This window comes from Pecten maximus, chromosome 9 (genome assembly GCF_902652985.1).
Source record: "Pecten maximus chromosome 9, xPecMax1.1, whole genome shotgun sequence".
NCBI classification, from domain to species: domain Eukaryota; kingdom Metazoa; phylum Mollusca; class Bivalvia; order Pectinida; family Pectinidae; genus Pecten; species Pecten maximus.
The window spans coordinates 11308378-11330919 of NC_047023.1; the positions used below are offsets into that span (position 1 = coordinate 11308378).

Sequence of the window (22542 nt, forward strand, 5' to 3'; positions counted from 1 at the left end):
CAGCAAGTTTTCGTCTACTGTTTCTTCAAAATAGCCTGTCCCAAATCGAGCGGAAGGGTCAGGAAGTGAGACAGCACAACAACGTGTTAATAAATGCAAACATTATTTATTTGACAATGATTGCGAAACAAGTTATATCAACTTATATCAATCTCCCTTTTTGTCCCAGGTGGAAGCGCGCGAGGAGTCATATTGTTGGAGGAAACTGGAGTACCCGAGGAAAACCGACGATGTCGGGCGGGAGACCCCATACATTTTCTCGTTCAACTCCGGCTGCCTTGGTTAAAGGCAAGTGTGTTACCACTGTGATATCTAATAAGAAACTGGTAACCAAAAAGTGTTTTTCGCCCTAAATTAAACTAGTGCCTTATAAGGATAAATGACACGAATAGCAATGTTGGTAGAAAATATAAAACGTTGATAAGACCAAGCAGTCAAGCACGACGAGTTTCCCTCCTACACAATCCATATCACATTTAATGTCGATCCTCCATTAGGTAATTCAATAAGTGTTTCCTAGCGTGACTATTAAGCTGACCGTGTTATCACCTAACATTCACCTCTTTAAACACCGATGTCAAACAATGTTTGTGATTCAGATTTCGACATCAGAAAGTTAGATGTCAACAGTGATATTTTTTAGAAAGCCAACCATTTCAATAAATATACGGAAACAGAAAGTTAGAAGGATCAAACATGGACTATATGAAAGTCTCGCAAGCTTGTTGTTCATGAATTAATCTTAAAAGATGAGCACATAGGCCTACGATAATTACAATACACATAGCTTTTCGTGCGGTTAGAACAAAATATGTTTTGAAATATTCATTCAAATTGATTTATACTACCGACACTAAAACAGTCATACTATTGAGGCCTCTATTGTCGCGCTTATAATACTGTTCAGACATATGTTCGATAATTAGATTATACTCGTCTGGAAACAAACCCCAGACCGTTCTTGAAGTGTGCTTTATTCGAATTGTTTTGTCTGTTAATCAAGCTACTATTACATTACAATGCAACTCGATGTATTGTTATTTCGTCAAGCTGAGATGTTGCATGCACTTCTAGATTTTTATACCGATAAAATTACTATTATATCAGAATTAACAGGTTTTTGTGCTGAAAGTGCATACTGTAAAATCATTAATTTTTGCGAAAGTTTAATTTGCGTTTAGTTGGTTGGTAGACTTTATGCACGAATACAAATGTCCATAAATTACTAAAATTTTCAAATTACATACATGAAGATATTCTTTATCCCCGAATTCATGTCTCGATGAAATAGCATTTTTGGAGAAAAGTTTTTATCCTACGAACATATATATGATTTTGCGGTTTTTACGTAAAGTAGTGACGTATCGGAATGCTTTTCAGCGACCAAACCAACATACATGAATAAATTACTACAAGATAGATTGATATTGAATAAATATCAGTAAAATATGATTACTTAATGTCACGCATAAAAATTTCTAAGAAGCAACACAATTTCCTGCAATTGTATTCAACATACCGACATTAAATTATCTACACTAGTATCTATTTTAAACATTATTATTACCAAGTCTGTATCGAATGAAATTAACATATGCTTCAGTTTTGTTTAGTATTATTTTCGGCCTTTTAACGAAAGATGTGGCCACTGGCAGGCCGATGCCATCAATCTGAAATGTCGACCCCTGTCCAATTATAAAACAAAACAAAAACGTTTATCATAAGAGTATACTTCCTGCATAGCTTGAATTCATGATAATATCCTCTTAAGTGAGAGAAAGGGCAGGCAGAAGAGTAAGGACAGGATCAGGTCAAGTACAGTGTAACTACTATCACAATCGATTTGATAAAATATACATGCAGCAGTCATGAAGTCCAACATTTTTGGTATGGATGGAGGACACAGGGATATCCAAGTACAGGTATATTATAAGAACCAAGTATGTTGACAGGCACAGCCTCACGGAATGATATGACTCCTAAATATAAATCGCAACATACGAAAAGAGAACAAAGCCAACGCATAGTTATTTGTCAGAACATATTAAACATTTCCAAGAAAGATTGCATCAATAATCTTCTGATGTATGTTTAGAGATTTAACTGATAAATATACCCTCTCGGATAATAGGAGTGGTTTTTAAATTGTGACTCTCCTCTGGCGTCATTTGTATATGTAAAGATCAGTACTCAAAACCGTTCCAGACTTTGAATATGCCGATGCTCAATAAAGTAAGTGTATTAATCTAATTTGTTTGCCAAAACACTCGTGTATGATATAGAAGGATGGACGAATGCGTTAACAGTAGAGTTGTGGATGATTGAACCAACCTATTTCATTGATGTGTATTATACATAATTAATGTATTTTTACTGGTGTGATACCTCATTAGGCAGGTTAGTGACGTGTCACTGGGTGCGCCGCCAATATTAAATCGCTATGTTTGAGATTTTTGCAGTTAAATCGATAATGTATTGTATTAATTATACTGACACGAAAATCCAAAATAAAAGACATTAGTCAGTTTCGAGACTACTCTTCTTTGGCCAAAATTGTTGTTATGCTTTTTATGTATTCATCGATAAGAAAACTCGCATATTTGACATACACATTATCCATCTATTCATGTGATATCCATTGCATCTACCGCATGTTGCTCATGAATGGCTGACTAATAAAAACTCTCCGAAATTGTACGGTTTTATGTCTTTGGTTTGGTTTTTGTTTAACGTCCTATTAACAGCCAGTGTCATTTAAGGACGTGCCAGGTTTTTTAGGAGGAGGAAAGCCGGAGTACCCGGAGAGAAACCACTGGCCTACGGTCAGTACCTCACAACTACCCCACGTAGGTTTCGAACTTACAACCCAGAGTTGGAGAGCTAGTGATAAAGTGTCGGGACACCTTAACCACTCTGCCACCGAGGCAAGTCCAGTCACAATTTATAATTTGTGCAATCAAAACGTCAAACGCCTTTAAGAGATCAATACCTTCATTTACTGAAGTTATTATAGATATCTGATTATCATAGAGAATATAGATTTATATCTTGAATGAAACAAAATCATGATCTTTTAATAATTATATTCATATGAAGCATAAATTCATGTTTATTGTAATCAGCAATTTCATTTTGCGTGTGATCGACGTGTACAAATAATGCATGTAATCCATTGGATGTGAATACAATTTGTTCATTATTGTCTCTGCATCGCAATTATTTATTCATTTCTTTGCTATTGTACTTGGTGAAATTTGAATATAGGACATATCGTTATCTTTACTGTTTACACGTACAATTCGTTTGGTTTTGATTAATACATTCTACCTTTTTTATAGGGTTCCGAAGCTTTTTATTAGAATCATATTTCTTCTCAAAGATATGTAAATGTAAAATTTCTCTATTTTAAAGCAATTACAAAACATGTTATATCAACATATATCAATCACACTTGTCTGCCCGAAGGGGGGCCGCGGTGGCAGAGTGGTTAAGGTGTCCCGACACTTTATCACTAGCCCTCCACCACTGGGTTGCGAGTTCGAAACCTACGTGGGGAAGCTGCCAGGTACTGACCGTAAGCCGGTGGTTTTTCTCCGGGTACTCCGGCTTTCCTCCACCTCCAAAACCTGACACGTCCTTAAACGTCCCTGGCTGTTAATAGGACGTTAAACAAAAACAAACAAACCAAGTATGCCCGAAAGGAAACGCGCGAGGTATCTTAGTGCGGCAGGAAACCAGAGTACCTGGACAAAATCCAAGAAGTATTTGACCCCTAAACTATTCATCACGCCGATGTGGAATCGAACCCCGGCTGCCTAGTAGAAAGGCAAGTATGCTACTACCGTGCCACCCAACCACCTCAAAGATAAACTAGTGACTTATGGGGAAGTTTGATAACCACAAAAGAGTTACATACTATATATTACATAATAGATTTTCAATGTTGTTGTCATTCCCATACAACCCACCAGACTAAAATGACAGTGCGTTATGCTCTCCGGGTCCTACATTAAACGTCGAGGAGATAACGATGGTTATCTATATAGAGTTGCCTCGTGCAGCGTCCTTGTGCGCTGTCACCTCCAGGTGAGAGCTTCAATCTGGCTGTCACGTATATTATTTTCCCGAGTTTTTGTTTCATGGCATCAGATGGAACAGACTTGACTAACGTATATTGGTTGCCAGTGGTTAGATTTTATGGCATGGCCGTGCCAAATATTCATATTTGAAAATGTCTCTTGTTTCGAAAAACAAACTTGCAACTTCGGTAATTGAATAAAATGTGGGGGAGGTGAGAAAGAGATTTATAAAGTGTATAACATAAAAAGAATTGTAGACAATTCTTACTTAATAATTTAGATATATATATCTTCACTTGTTTTACTGAATATATATTCCATCTCTTGGTGGTATTTTTGTTATTTGACCACAAATGACACAAATTGTTGTTGGGCCGTAAAACAATACTATACAATTCTTATTGCTGTTCTTCATCTAGGAACAATTAAATCTGAAGCAATGATTGTATTATTTAAATAATGCATTTCCTTTCCCCTCTAACAATATACGTTCTATTCGTATCACTATCTTTACCAATACATTAGGTTTATCAGTTGTGTTGAGCGTTCACCAATCCGAGGGAGATTATGGGTTCTGTCACTTGACCGCGACATATCAAAGTCTCTAAAATTGATACTTGCTGCCGTCTGTCTTACGACCAGCTTTATGTGTGATGGTTAAGTCTGGTTATCGTGTTGGCAGTGTAATTTGACTGAATTGCCATGGCATCGACTCCAGGTTCTATACCGGCATTGCCATGATCATCATTGGACAACATTTTCATATGATCTTTTTTAGAATACTTGTCACTAAAACGTTACTTACATTAGAAGAAGCAGAAAAAACGGTTTTTATTTTGTAATGCCTCGTTTTAAATAAATTACTTTTATGTGAATATACTGGTAGTAAGACGAATAAAACACATTTTACTGATATGCGTTCGCCTGCAGCTGTGAAACCATCTACCAATTACACCAAATGCAACACGTTACTATCGCGAAACGATCTAAACATGTACCTGGAATTAGTTCATAATCTACAAACTAAGTCAATACGCGTTTGAAATCATTCCAGCTATCAGAAATTTCCAATAATAAAATCCGCACCTGTATGCATCCTGTAGTGTCGATAATGGACTTCTTTAAACTGGAACGTAAACTATATACTATTAAGTCATAGCGTACCTGCTTTAATTGAAATCTACGGTACAACATTAATTAACTAAATAGGTTCCGAACTTAATTTGGGAGCATTTCTTGCAAGAAATAATCAGATACATGCTCTGCAATGTTAGTTATATAAATAACTCTAAGTTGGAAATTACATCTTTAAAGCTATGTGGACAATTTACGTAATGTCAAAATAGGATTGTGCATATTCTGAGAAAAAAAACCCAATTTGTTCTCGATTTAATAACGGTTATAAGGCTCCTACTAAGTAAACGAATTATATCACAAAGCTTTATTCCATTCTGATTGTTACTCTGATTTTACTTCTTAACTTCATATCCTGTATATCAATGTAGTCTTGATATCGGTTTTAATTAGTCGTAGAGTCTTTAACGTCATAATGCGTCGGCGTCTATTCCCGTAAGTTAAATCTTCCCAAACAAGCTCATCCCAATGATAAAATTGCAAGAAAATGCTTTTAATGAACATAGATGTTAATGAGGAGTAAAACATATAATTCGAATGTGTCAGTATTATTCAGCATTATACATACATGTTATGTAATATTATTTTAATATTAATAAGATGTTAAGCATATAACCCTGAACTTGTCAGTATCATAATGACAAAAGTATGTTAATAAGACGTTCAACATACAAACTCGAACGTGTTAGTATTTTTTATAAACGAGTATGTTAAAAAGTAAGTTCAGCATACAAACTCAAACTTGTCAGTAGTTTAATAAACAAGGATGTAAATAGGACGTTAAACATACACATTCAATCGTGTAAGTGTTGTAATGAACACAGGTGTTAGTAGGACGTTAAACATGCATATTAAAATTTATCAGTATCACAGGGAACAAAGATGTTAATAAGATGTTAAACATAAGCTCAAACTTGTCAGCGCTATACTGGAAATATCGTGACCGATTATGATAATCTTAAATATCATCATAACTATAAAAGGCTCGAGTATCTTTCGATATTTACGAAATCGATTCAAATCACAGATACGCACTCACCACATGCATGCATATCGAACGCACGTGAGGTCGTCCTCAAATGACCTTAGCTTCTGATAGATTTGATCTGAAAAAAAAACTACTTAAAGGCCGGTCGGGTGGCAGAGTCGCCTATCATGCTTCTGTCAGGGTTAACAAGAGGGGTTAATAGACATTTATATACATGTTACATATTTCACAATTGTTGTGTAATTAATTAAGTTCCTATTTAATATTGAATCCGAAATTGAGCGTTTATAAGATACAGAGTTTGTCATTAGACATGTTAAATATGACACAGAGCGTTGAATACGTGAAGACTATTTGCATTTGCTCAGCATTGGCCCTGTATAACTTTACCAAACAGAAAAGAAAGAATGTTACCATATCATAATTATCTCATAATTCCCATTAGTGTTATGTTGTGAAGAACAACATTGAAGACGTGTTTTCGTGCTAACGCGCGTTGTTCGATTTGTCTGCAATCCCGTGAGAACTATAAGACAGTAACTTTCGAAAGAAGGCATTTGATGTTTAACTTATCGTGAATGATTTACTGAAAGACATGATGTCCATTGACTCTAGTTAAACAGGAAGGTACACAAGTAGTCATATTTCATGTAATACAGAACCTTACCTACCGATAACTCGTGGACCTTAAATCAAGCAAGGAAGATCATATTAGTTCACGAGAACGAGGCTAACCATAATCTCTCAAATTGGCACTTACTGCTTTCTGATTGACCCTGAGCGTCCAGCGAATTTGATGTTCGCCTTTTTTACAACATTGTCGGTATAGCAATTGCAGGTATGATGTTATGTGTTCGGAGTTTTGTATGTTATTGTGATGGCCCCTCATTAGCAAACCCAATTGTTATATGACCTTTGCCTTTACGAGACAAAATCCGAAATGAACAGTGGTCTGTCGTAAAACACGCTCTCTTGTCATATACTCGTACATATCAAATCGTTACTATATTGTTGTCTTATTGTATCGGAATTCCATGTTATTTAAATGTTATTCTTTAACAGCCTTTTTATGTCAAAATCATGTCAAGTTTGATCTCTGGCATTTGCAGGATATTCTAACATCAACATTTATCGCTTCATGCTCTCGTAATATCTGTGACTACATATTGGTAATGTAATTATCTAACAGTCACTAAAAATGTTCGTGTGTAAAGGCAGTGTACACAATATTGAACTAAATAGATTGAATTACATGCGAAATCTTTTTAAAATAGACTTCAAATCGCACGACCTTGAAGTAATCAAAGTTTTCGTAATAACATTGAGTCTGTTACTATTGAATTATTGGCTTTTAGCAATGTCAACAAGGGTCTATGCTATCGCCCGTTATCTTATATGCTAATTCAATTGTCCACAATTCTAAACATTTTTTATAGGGACCATCTGTTTACGGCTTCAAGTACATACAGTGCATATTTTCCATTGACACAGAAAATGCTAAACGCCATTCCATATTTTCTTTTGGTCCTGGGGTGCAAAATATTACAGCAGTTTGGTCATTTAAGTATGGACTGACTGCGAGTGTGTCTGGATTTATTAATCTATTTATTCAACGGGTTTTACTTCCGATATTACGGCCTTGCGGCCTTTCAGAATGTGCCTATGTGTATTTGTGAGAGCGCTGATTTGGTTTAGAGATTATAGTGCTACCTCACTGAAGTATACTGTCGAAACACACAGCAGGATATCACGTCCGGTTGCATGATACTGAGGGCGGGCGCTCCCATTCTCAAAATGTTCAGCGCTACGCAAATGGAATTGAGGACCATATACGCGTTGGTATTTTTCTACGGGTGTGTACGGTAACTGCATCAGTCATGATCAACAGGACCATTTATATTGGCAATTTGTCGCCAGTGCTGTGTGAGGAATCGGACTGGTTTCAAGGCCACGTGACATGAACGGTGTTTCTGAATCCCCGCGACAACTAAAGTATAAGTGTCGTTGCATGCAAACTAATTGTCGACTGATATTCTTGTGTTAGCTTTGCGATGTTGAAGATACACATGACATTCAAGTGTTGACTTGGTCTTGATGTATGTGACAATGCACGACACACGCCTGATACTGTCTATTACTCCAAGCGTGTATCAGAACTCGGTACAGGAACAGTGCCAAGTAAAATAAAGCAATACAAATGTATACGTAACGGATATACTACAGCGGAAGTTTGGAAGCGATAGGAAAACCAGATATAAGCATATAACGTTACATTAAAACTAAAATAAATAAGGCACAAAACTCAACAAAATCAGGCCAGAAATATCAAAAATTTTCAAGTTTTAAATTATAAACTTTTTGATGACAATACAATAAGTAGATCTGCACGCGCGTGATTATGTAATCAACCTGTCTTGATCAAATAATGAGTAAAATTATACCTAACCATGTAGATCTGTGAACACCGTACAACTTCCAAAATCAATATATCTGGAACTTCTAATGGTTTTTTAGAAAGCGTTGTAAATATACATGTTAGCATGCCTTCCTTTATCTAGGCTCCCGCCGATTGTATCAAATCTAACCGAAACACATTTAGTCCATGCACAAACAGTGTTACTGCAACCAGTGCCCCTGAAACTAACTAGATGCAGAGATAGTGTTTCTGCTTCAGGCTTGCAAAATCCATACCTTCAAAAGGCAACTCGTTGAAAAGAATGGCAAAAGCTATGAATTATATATTAGAATATCTATATACAAAATATCATTGTAAACGTTAACACCCTTTATGATTACGGCGGCGATGTAAGCTCGTAGGGACAGACAGCATGGTTTGTATTATTTAATTAATTTCAACATCAGAGGTGTAGGTCTGCCTACAGAAACAGAGGCGATATTTCAATCAGGCATTGGAATTCATTAACCGCTGATAGATTTATAATCTCGCTCGTGTTTCATTGATCAATATTCCAACAATAGAACTGTGATCGGTGATCATATGTGTAATAGTTAGACTGCGATCGTATGGATGTGTCGACAGCACGCGCTGGATTCACACAGCAGCGATGCCTTTTTGTTAAGAAATTCTGTATTCCCAGAAGAGTTACAACATAATTTGTTAAACCGTTATTTCTGTGCATATTATAATGTCTGTCGTAAAATTGAGAGTGTATTGGGAATCGAAATCTCAGAAGATTAAGTATTGTGTATGCGTATGCATGCACGGTACGCACACCAGAATAATAGCATCAAATGTTACAAAACTAATGTTGTCTCCACAATTATGGCAAACGCCTTGCAGATGAAAACTTGACGTTAGATAGATTTATTAAGACCACACACCGTAGGTGACTGAAATAAAGTATGGCGATGTTTCTGAATCGAATGAGACAATAAAATTCCTTCGGGGACGAAAAAAAAATTCTACATAAAATGCATCGGTGTTTTTTTCCGGAAATGACATTTTACACAATCAATTTATAAAATTTACATACTCCGTTCAATGTGCGTGTACCGGGGAGTATATATAGTACAGGGCCACACCGTGTAAAATGATTGTGATCTGACACAAATGACTCGGTTGAATACGCTTGACAGAGCGATCTGGCAGACAATGTTATGAAAAGACCGAAATTGAATAAATATTGCTGTTGATAACACGTTAAAAATACAAACCAAACAAAACAGAAATTTGATATCATGATTAATTCAAATAAATGCACTTGGGGTTAAGCCTAGAAACGTGCTAATCGAATATACACGCTCATAACAACATTAATACATGTAATAGGCTGTTGTAATGGGAATAGCTGTTAAATTGGCCGTTCTAAATACCAGGTCAAGTTACCATCCGGTCGCCGCAGCATGATTTGACAAATCGGATCAGGTGTTATGACAAAGTAGGATGAAAGAAATCCACGTGCAGTAATATTATTGATTTCACACCACGTAGGATAACCGGATATTAGTATAAACGGACAAATTGTGATTTCGCACATTAATTGTATTGTTTAATTAGTACCATCAGTTTCATTATTGAAAGTTAAAGTGTTTTCATCATGATGTTGTTACAGGTGTTAATCGGAGCTGAACATATTACATATTAACGATCTGTATCGGCATGGATTAATTTCCTTTTATCGAATTTCAACATTGTAAATAATCATATAATGAAACATGGGGACACTATTTTAATAATAAAAAAAATAAAATACAATTATTAGGATATGTATATCACATGTTCATTTTGTTATTAAATATCACGGTATTATTTAAATATGCAATGTGTATAACGAGCATATTACATTCGTACATGCATTTACATGTTCCTACACTTGTAGTCATATGCGATATATACGTAACAGGTCAGTTACGATACAATGAATCATAGAACTGTTTGTCAGAACCCTGTCTATAAATGTAAGGACGGGATCTACACTATACACGTGGGTCATGATGTCACAGCTTCTATAAATGTACAATATACAGTGTAAGTCACGCTGTCATGACACTTTCTATAGATGTGCAATATACAGTGTAAGTCACGCTGCCATGACATTTTCTATAAATGTGCAATATACAGTGTTAGTCACGCTGTCATGACACTTTCTCTAGATGTGCAATATACAGTGTAAGTCACGCTGTCATCACACTTTCTATAGATGTGCAATATACAGTGTAAGTCACGCTGTCATCACACTTTTTATAGATGCGCAATATACAGTGTAAGTCACGCTGTCATGACACTTTCCATAGATGTGCAATATACAGTGTAAGTCACGCTGCCATGACACTTTCTATAGATGTGCAATATACAGTGTAAGTCACGCTGTCATGACACTTTCCATAGATGTGCAATATACAGTGTAAGTCACGCTGTCATGACACTTTCTATAATTGTGCAATATACAGTGTAAGTCACGCTGTCATGACACTTTCCATAGATGTGCAATATACAGTGTAAGTCACGCTGTCATGACACTTTCTATAGATGTGCAATATAGAGTGTAAGTCACGCTGTCATGACACTTTCTATAAATGTGCAATATACAGTGTAACTCACGCTGCCATGACACTTTCTATAAATGTGCAATATACAGTGTAAGTCACGCTGCCATGACACTTTCTATAGATGTGCAATATACAGTGTAAGTCACGCTGTCATGACACTTTCCATAGATGTGCAATATACAGTGTAAGTCACGCTGTCATGACACTTTCTATAGATGTGCAATATACAGTGTAAGTCACGCTGTCATGACACTTTCTATAAATGTGCAATATACAGTCAAGTCACGCTGTCATGACACTTTCTATAGATGTGTAATATACAGTGTGTAAGTCACGCTGCCATGACACTTTCTATAAATGTGCAATATACAGTCAAGTCACGCTGTCATCACACTTTCTATAGATGTGTAATATACAGTGTAAGTTACGCTGTCATGACACTTTCCATAGATGTGCAATATACAGTGTAAGTCACGCTGCCATGACACTTTCTATAAATGTGCAATATACAGTGTAAGTCACGCTGTCATGACACTTTCCATAGATGTGCAATATACAGTGTAAGTCACGCTGTCATCACACTTTCTATAGATGTGCAATATAAGTCAAGATGTCACGATTCTATCGATGTAAGGACTTGGTATATACTACACATGCAGGTCACGATGTCAGAACCCCTGTCTTAAGATGAGTTAAACGTGGTCTACACTATACATATACAATATAAGTCACGATATCACGACACTTTATGTTCGTGGTCTACAGTATAAATGTAAGTCACGATGTCACGACACTTTATGTTCGTGGTCTACAGTATAAATGTAAGTCACGGTGTCATGACACTTTATGTTCGTGGTCTACAGTATTAATGTAAGTCAAGATGTCACGACACTTTATGTTCGTGGTCTACAATATAAATGTAAGTCATGATGTCACGACACTTTCTATAGATGTAGGGAGATGGTCTACATTAAACATGTAAATCTTGATTGACGACACTTTCTTTTGACGTACAACGTCAGTCACAATGTCACGACACTTTTCTATATATATTTATATTGTCGCTTTCTGCCTATGCAAGGACGTGGTCTGTTATATACTTGTAAATCTGTTATTTCCTTCGATGTACAATACGAGTCACGATGTAACGACATATGCTATATATGTAAAATATAAGTCACGTTGTCACGACACTATCTATATATGTAGGATATAAGTCACGATGTCACGGCACTTTCTATAGATGTAGGATATAAGTCACGATGTCACGACACTTTCTACACATGTACGATATAAGTCACGATGTCACGACACTTTCTATAGATGTACGATATAAGTCACGACACTTTCTATAGATGTAGGATATAAGTCACGATGTCACGACACTTTCTATAGATGTAGGATATAAGTCACGATGTCGCGACACTTTCTACAAATGTACGATATAAGTCACGATGTCACGACACTTTCTATAGATGTACGATATAAGTCACGACACTTTCTATAGATGTAGGATATAAGTCACGATGTCACGACACTTTCTATAGATGTAGGATATAAGTCACGATGTCACGACACTTTCTACGGATGCACGATATAAGTCACGTTGTCACGACACTTTCTATAGATGTACGATATAAGTCACGTTGTCACGGCACTTTTTATAGATGTAGGATATAAGTCACGATGTCACGACACTTTCTATAGATGTAGATGTAGAATATAAGTCACGATGTCACGACACTTTCTATATATGTACGATATAAGTCACGATGTCACGACACTTTCTACAGATGTACGATATAAGTCACGATGTCACGACACTTTCTATAGAAGTAGGATATAAGTCACGTTGTCACGACACTTTCTACGGATGCACGATATAAGTCACGTTGTCACGACACTTTCTATAGATGTACGATATAAGTCACGTTGTCACGACACTTTCTATAGATGTACGATATAAGTCACCTTGTCACGACACTTTCTAAATATGTACGATATAAGTCACGTTGTCACGACACTTTCTATAGATGTAGATGTAGAATATAAGTCACGATGTCACGACACTTTCTTTATATGTACGATATAAGTCACGTTGTCACGACACTTTCTATAGATGTATAGGTAGGATATAAGTCACGATGTCACGACACTATAGATGTAGGATATAAGTCACGTTGTCACGACACTTTATATAGATGTAGTTGTAGGATATAAGTCACCATGTCACGACACTATCTATAGATGAACGATATAAGTCACGATGTCACGACACTTTCTATAGATGTAGATGTAGGATATAAGTCACGTTGTCACGACACTTTCTATAGATGTAGGATATAAGTCACAATGTCACGACACTTTCTATAGATGTAGATGTAGGATATAAGTCACCTTGTCACGACACTTTCTATGGATGTACGATATAAGTCACGATGTCACGACACTTTCTATAGATGTAGGATATAAGTCACGTTGTCACGACACTTTCTACGGATGCACGATATAAGTCACGTTGTCACGACACTTTCTATAGATGTAGATGTAGGATATAAGTCACGATGTCACGACACTTTCTACAGATGTACGATATAAGTCACGATGCCACGACACTTTCTATAGATGTAGGATATAAGTCACGTTGTCAGGACACTCTCTATAGATGTACGATATAAGTCACGTTGTCACGACACTTTCTACGGATGCACGATATAAGTCCCGTTGTCACGACACTTTCTATAGATGTAGGATATAAGTCACGTTGTCACGACACTTTCTATAGATGTAGGATATAAGTCACGATGTCACGACACTTTCTATAGATGTAGGATATAAGTCACGTTGTCACGACACTTTTTATAGATGTAGGATATAAGTCACGATGTCACGACACTTTCTATAGATGTACGATATACGTCACGTTGTCACACTTTCTATAGATGTAGGATATAAGTCACGATGTCACGACACTTTCTATAGATGTAGATGTAGGATATAAGTCACGATGTCACGACACTATCTATAGATGTAGATGTAGGACATAAGTCACGATGTCACGACACTTTCTATAGATGTAGGATATAAGTCACGATGTCACGATACTTTCTATAGATGTAGATGTAGGATATAAGTCACGATGTCACGACACTTTCTACGGATGCACGATATAAGTAATGATGTCACGACACTTTCTATAGATGTAGATGTAGGATATAAGTCACGATGTCACGACACTTTCTATAGATGTAGGATATAAGTCACGTTGTCACGACACTTTCCACGGATGCACGATATAAGTCACGTTGTCACGACACTTTCTATAGATGTAGATGTAGGATATAAGTCACGATGTCACGACACTTTCTACAGATGTACGATATAAGTCACGATGCCACGACACTTTCTATAGATGTACGATATAAGTCACGTTGTCAGGACACTCTCTATAGATGTAGGATATAAGTCACGTTGTCACGACACTTTCTACGGATGCACGATATAAGTCCCGTTGTCACGACACTTTCTATAGATGTAGGATATAAGTCCCGTTGTCACGACACTTTCTATAGATGTAGGATATAAGTCACGATGTCACGACACTTTCTATAGATGTACGATATAAGTCACGTTGTCACACTTTCTATAGATGTAGGATATAAGTCACGATGTCACGACACTTTCTATAGATGTAGGATATAAGTCACGATGTCACGACACTATCTATAGATGTAGATGTAGGACATAAGTCACGATGTCACGACACTTTCTACGGATGCACGATATAAGTAATGATATCACGACACTTTCTATAGATGTAGGATATAAGTCACGATGCCGTTAAACTTTCTATAGATGTAGGGACGTGGTCTGCACAATACATTTAAGTCACGATGTCACAATTGTTTTTAAAGATGTAGGAAAGTGGCATATAAGTCACGATCATTTTTTGTATATATAGATACTGTCTAATGATCTTTTATCATTTTGTGAGTAACGGAACCAGATATACATGCACGTACATGTATGTTATATATATTATGAGATTGATTATGGTATAAGTAATGACACTTCAACTTTTGATATATCTAGATGTTATGTTATATATAATGTGAATTGACGTTTGACCAATCATTATCATTGTACATCACATTCGCTTACGCAGTGATGGAACATATCTGAACCCTATCCGAACCGATATAATAGGTGCATAAAAAATTTTTTCACAATTTCCAACAAATTGATATGTATGACACCTCCCTTGAATTTAACTGTTGTCACGAACGACTAACACTATCTTAGGCCTAGTTATTTGTGGAAAATGCTCCTCGCGATTAACCCTCTTGGTGACCGCACCGCCTCTGTCATTACTGCTATTAGGCATGCAAATTACCAACCGGATTTAGATTTTTCACGGTGTGAATAGAAATTTACAACAGTAATTACCCCAAATGTTATCACCGGCGTTCAGCTAAAACTACTAGTCCAAAGAGCCTGGGAATTCAATTCCAAACAGGTCTCGCAAACACGGGGACAATGTTATGTGGAAATTGAAACAACCCCAAGTGATTCAAAATCTGTCAACAGCGATAGTGATTACATTGGGTTAAAATGCGGGTTTCGCTAGAAAGTCCTACCTATGTTGCGTTTATTGATAACGGATCTGACAGTTTTAAAGCGTTCATTTAAGCAGAACTCAACTTTCCCTCCCTTCCAGCAAGACTTATGCTACCGCGCAAAATCGTCAAAGACACCTTTTAAATTCGACGATATGCTACCTTAGGTTTTAGAAATATTCCTGGTATTAGAATATGTCATTTTTTCTGATTCGCAATCCTATTAAGCTCTATCGTTTCTCGATGATGAACAGAATTCTCGTCTGAATATTTGTAATTGAGTGAACGTGCAATGAAATATGATCTACATGAACCTGATGGTGTCATAATGCTGCTTTTTTATATCAAAAATCTTCTTTTTTTTTTTTTTTTTTTTTTTCAAATTAGATTTCGATCAATGATATTGAAATTTCAAAATGGCCATATTCTGCAATTTAATATATGCTCGCTTTACTTTTATAATATAATTTATTCCAAACGATGTCACACAATTTGTTACAAAAGCACCACAGATTAATTTTACATCAGGACATTTCACCTATCAAGCAACATGACCAGTCGTCAGAATATAATTAAAATTCCACAAATCTTTACTTGTGATTCATAAGGTTTGCGTTGCTTCATTTGCATTGAGATCAAGCTTGGAAATGCCATTGCCATATGCAGGATTTAACATGAATATCAGTATACAGTTAGGCGTAATAATTCCTTAAGATGACAAACTATTTCTCGTCTACTTTTTTGTTATATTGCGATAAAGGTTTTTTCTTACACATAATATACTCTGTAGCGTTATATGATTATCGGACCTCTCAAAGAATATCCATTAACATTTTGGATCAAATAATCATTATTTTATTTCAAGACATACATCTCTGTTGTAGCTTATATGTTCGTATTTACTTCGGAAACGTTAGATTCATATGATTATCGGACCTCTCAAAGAATATCCATTAACATTTTGGATCAAATAATCATTATTTTATTTCAAGACATACATCTCTGTTGTAGCTTATATGTTCGTATTTACTTCGGAAACGTTAGATTCTGTCAACGCATGTCTCAAGTGAAAATTACATTTCATAACGAAACACTCTTCAATATCGCAAAATAAACGGAATTCATTTTAAGACGTGTTGTTTATTTCAATAGTAAGGCTAGAATCTGCCGCCATTACAAGACAAATACTCAAAAATTAACCTTTTTACAAGAGTAAATAAAATGATCTGGTTTTAAGTTTTTTAGTATGTTAGAAAAATAGATACATGGAATCCAAATGTTGAAGTAGTATGTCGGCTGGGGTTTTGTTTGCGTTGAAAACATTTTATGATAATATTTCCCCATGGAAACGTGACCAACCCGTGTAAAATGTATCAATTGGCCATCGTGTTTATTGTGTAGTAACATGGAGAAAATGGCATCCCAAAAGCGCGAGCACGCAAAACTAGCAAACGAGCTTACAAGATACCAAAGAGCGGTCGACATTATATTCTCAGAAACAAGTCAGTGACCGCTCATATTACCTCATACAGTTGACTGTTTTGACCACGTGGTCAATGCATTCGTTGTATCATATTATGAGGTCATTACGTGAAACTACAATCATTCGATATTTGTCTACGTTAGGCCCAAATCTTTTGTCTATGGCAACATGCAGACCACCGCGTCGGGGGAACGATAGCAACGACTACTGTATTAGCCGGTTAATATGTATTAAAAAAACAGTCTGGTAACATCGGACATTGGTACTCACATCCAACGCTGCTGTCACCAGTGTCGGTTTTGCTGACGTTTAAATAAAAACTTTATAACATTGAACATTTACTGGTACTTAGTGGTGATATTTCAAATAGCATATACAAATATCTCTAAGTTTATATTGTTTGACGATAAATATAAGATGATATGAAACAATGAAATGTTTTCATGAAATATAACTACATGTATCATGTCACATTCCGATTAAAATGTGTCACGTACAGGCACGCCTGACGATGATGGACAGTATATATCTAAGTGTGAGGATTAAACTGCGCTCACAAATTGCTCAATTATCGTCCCTGTACATAGCGGCCCATTTTCAAATATATATTCAACCATACAATGCTCTAGATAAAATGCGTTCATTTGGCAGTACAATGTCCCCTACATTCTGTTTTCTCCATTTGTGTACATAATGCCTTCGGGAAAGGTTAACTACTAGTTGACTTCCACTTATATGTACGGTGGAGCATGAAGTCGGTCCTAATTTGCCTAACACAGTCATATATCTGCGTATATATGCTGCCAGCCTGATCTTGACGCCAAATCAGCCTTGTCATTTTAGTACATACTTCCCGCGGAGTAATTTTAGAATCTCAAAGAACGTACAGAACGTAAGTCCCAAGTGACAAATATATTTCTTAATTTTGGTTAACGCATGCTGGATCTCTAAAGTCGGATGATTTGGATGCGGATACATCTATTTCGGAATTTCTAAAAAGCACTTTCAATACACTGTTGAAACAGTGTACAGGAACAGATGTAGATACAAAGCATTCTGTGGAAACCTAAGTAAAATGAAATATTATACTGTATTCGAATTTCGCGTTTACAATGACAATTGAAACCATATTATAATGTCCATTTGGAAGGGATACCTCATGGAGAGGCATAATTCTAATATGATTAGAGATGCTGTATATACCGATTTAGTTACAAATACTTTGAACTAAACGGATTTAATACCAGAAGACATTATTATTACGTAAAACGTAACAATATTAAAGGTCCCCTGATCATATATGATGTCATCAAGCATTTTCAAATTGAAAACTTTTTTTTTCGATTTGAAGGGAAAGAAAATCTACATTTCAGAAGCAATTCTGTATATAACTTACCTTGAGCGAACGGAATGACAAGAAGTATGAAGGACCACTTGATAATCCAGTAGATCCAACAAAGAGAGCTTTTCATGGTTAAATTAGCTTAGACAGTAGTAGTTCCACGCGTCACAGAAATCCCTTATGGTTGACAACTAAGATCCATCAATACGTTTACATACATGGTGAGCCATACATGGCTGTGGTGTAGCGTTGACATCCTTTCTACCCACAACGAAAAGCAAATCAGCATTTATAACTAGTGTAGCACAACTACTATTCCTCCACTCGCTGTATGGTGGTGATCACTGCTTATGTTTGAATTATTGCCCCAACACCCGGCCTGGCGGCTGACTCGTCGTTAATAGGTGAACCCGAGGCACAACTGCAATGCTGATGATACCTTGGTCGATGATCGCCTGGAGAATTCCAAAAGCGGACAGCACTTTGATAGCGATGTACAAAAAAGACTAAGTCGGCGTCAATGTGTACTATTTAACAAATAAATCTAGACAGTATGTTGTTTTTTCTCTGTGTGGATACTATGGTGAGACATGTCGACGACATTGTATTGTCGCACAAATATCGTTCAGAGATAAGTAAAACCGAATATATACAGCAGTCTCGTGGTGACCTAACTCATTTCCTCACATAATCCCATTTCGAATAATTGAATAAAATATTATTTGTCTGTCATTCACAGGAATGGAGTTGTGTCCTTCAACCGGCTGACTGTAGTCTGAAATGACAATGCAAAACCATGTATTAAATGCAAATACACACATAGGCTAGATAAATGTAAGGATTAAATATAGAAAATATTGACAGGATATTACTGACGGTATTAAGCAGGTTTAACTCCGGGAATTCAGTACGTACAAAAGACAATCTACGACAGCACAATTCCTTCTCCAGAAAACAATTGTTATTCATCGTATTGTTTTAATTACATCGTGAACTGAAGTAATGTTGATATAATTAGTCACATTGGCTGATAGTGTTGGAAAGCGAAGCAAATGAGAATTCAACATCAAACGCTTTAAGTTGCTTATGTCATTAAAGTCGCTCCGACGTTCCTTAACATCTATCTATTCATTTGGCAAAAGGCGGTATGTATATGCAACGCAATCTGATCAATCGTTTGGTCTTCGGGGACCCCGTGTCTATACTGTTATGATAATTATATGGCATAGCTCGCCGTCCATCTAACTGTTTACCATTACATCGACAGAAATAGACATCATTTCATAATCAAACCTTTTACATTGATGAAAATGTATATTTGCTTATCGCCGGACATATATCTCATTATATTTTATACAAAGATACATAGTTTGTCTGTATACACAGGGCAACTGTAACTTTAATACGTTGATCAATCAAAGAACAATACCGTTTAATAGGCTTTTAACGCTTTTCATTTCATTCAACAAAATTCTCGTTCAGATTTATAAACGTTATTTGATTTGCCATCAGATTCGTCAGCGATGTGCCACTTTATTAAACAAGACCTATTTGTTGTGTGTATAATGTGCCAGTCGATTGCATTATCGGTAAATGTGTACGGTATATATCATATTACTCAGGCTATCAAACCAGGTTTGTGAATTCAACAAACGATAAGAAAATCGATGCAACTTCATATTATGTATACGTTTATATATATTGCCTCGCAATAGAATCAGACGCAGCACCCGCGCCATACATATATATCCACATTACTTCTCGAAAATTGAAATAAATGTGTACAATAACATTTACCCTCAAAAGTACAAGGCTTGCTGCATTTACCCACGAACTTCGTAATGTTAGACAAGGCTTGCTGCATTTACCCTCAGATACCGTAATGTGAGATAAAGTGTGCTACATTTACCCTCAGATACCGTAATGTGAGATAAAGTGTGCTAGATTTACCCTCAGATACCGTACTGTGACATAAAGTGTGCTACATTTACCCTCAGATACCGTAATGTGAGATAAAGTGTGCTACATTTACCCTCAGATACCGTAATGTGATATAAAGTGTGCTACATTTACCCTCAGATACCGTAATGTGACATAAAGTGTGCTACATTTGCCCTCAGATACCTTAATGTGAGATAAAGTGTGCTACATTTACCCTCAGATACCGTAATGTGAGATAAAGTCTGCTACATTTGCCCTCAGATACCTTAATGCGAGATAAAGTCTGCTGCATTTACCCTCAGATACCGTAATGCGAGATAAAGCTTGCTTCACTTACCCTTAAATGCCCTTATGTATGATAAGACCTAATGCATGTATCCCCATATACCGTTATGTTACGTAAGGCGTGCTACGCTTGCCTTCAAATACCGTAATATGAGAGAAAGCGTGCTGCATTTCCTTCAAAAGCCTTATTGTAAGATAAGGCTTGCTGCATTTATCATCAACTACATTAATGTGAGATGATACATTGACCCTCAAATACGTAATGCTAATACAAACCTTGCTACATTTTCCCTCATATATTGCAATATATGATAAGGCGTGGTTTTTGACCCTCAAATATCGTTAATATAAAACAAAAAAGTATATTATCATATGCTTGGTCAGAGTATGTTTTCCAGTTTAGTTCAATAACATAGTCATTAATAGAGAAACTCTCGTATCCACCGCTGGCGGTCTATGCAGTTGGTGTTTGAGAACACAGCCATTGCATAAATGATCACTTAAAAGCTAATCATCATGTTTACATATTTGCATAAACTTTCTATATATATTTGATTAGTCGTGATTATGACTCGTTATTTCAGAAATAATTAACATGTTGATGTGGCTGCCATCATTACATATATCCATTAAATTGCGAGACATAGCGCAGCCAGTAAGGTCTATTACCAGTATTAGCATTAGGATACATACAGTGATTTCTCATATAAACCAAATGTCGTAACAACGTTATGGACAATCCAAACGCATTACGCATTTGCCACAGAAAATTGGGTTCGGAGACATGTCTGTAATGAATTGTTTGGGCGGAATATCTTGTGGGGATAACTCTGTACTTTGCCTGCTGGTATGATGCAAGGTGTCGGGCATTAGCAAGTGCTTCAGTACAGTAGGTCTGGTTAGCTTCAGTGAAGGAAAAATTGTGTTAGATCTAGGAAAACATTATTCAACTGTACACATACTTCTTTTGATATATATATATATATTTCGGGTAGTCCTTGTTGAAAGTATCACCTGTTCTTGCTTGTCAAATGTGAAATAATATCCAATAAAGGGATACGCCAGGGAGCATGCTTTAGACGTTTGAGATAATCAAGTTTCTCCAAAGAATGAATTTTTATTACGGTTTCAAATAAAATCGATGGTTCTCCTGATTGGCTGATCATATATGTATTTATAGAAAGAAGGGATTAGGTTCAAGCCTACAGATTAAATATGGATTAACACAAACGCTTTTGACGTGCATACCCTGAGACTTGCACTTGCTGCAACAGGTGATCTACTCGAGTTGTTATGATTTTATTGGGCGGTGTTAACGAGACCTCATTTTGCGATGTTGTAATTATGTCTTGAAGAATCTACCTCAAGGTATACGCCATCATATATGAGACAATAATTGCTTCACTAATTCATTCAATTGCCTTTACCTAAATATAGTTTTATGTACTCTATGGGCAGACATGCTGTTTTAATAAGAGTTCAAAAGCACTCTTGCCCACAGAAAGGGTAAGTGTAGAGGGGGACCTTTTCGGCTATAAATCAGTATGTGGCTCTTGTTAAGTAGAATCACTGCGTCCAGACACACTGTACAGTAAGGTGTCTCCGTGTACTGGTTGTGTGTACTTTTGTTGGCAAATATCTGTAAAATTTGATGTCTTTAATCT

The 22542-nt window shown here is 36.3% G+C and overlaps 1 protein-coding gene across 1 annotated transcript in view; it reads right to left on the reverse strand.

The window, feature by feature from the left end:
• LOC117334722 (roundabout homolog 1-like) overlaps positions 1 to 22542 on the reverse strand; it is a 155391-nt gene that overhangs the window by 111453 nt on the left and 21396 nt on the right. The window contains exon 2 of the mRNA XM_033894514.1: positions 18707 to 19427. Within this exon, the coding sequence (XP_033750405.1) occupies positions 18707 to 18782 (76 nt within the window). The 5' untranslated portion in view covers positions 18783 to 19427. The remainder of the gene's footprint in view (positions 1 to 18706; positions 19428 to 22542) is intronic.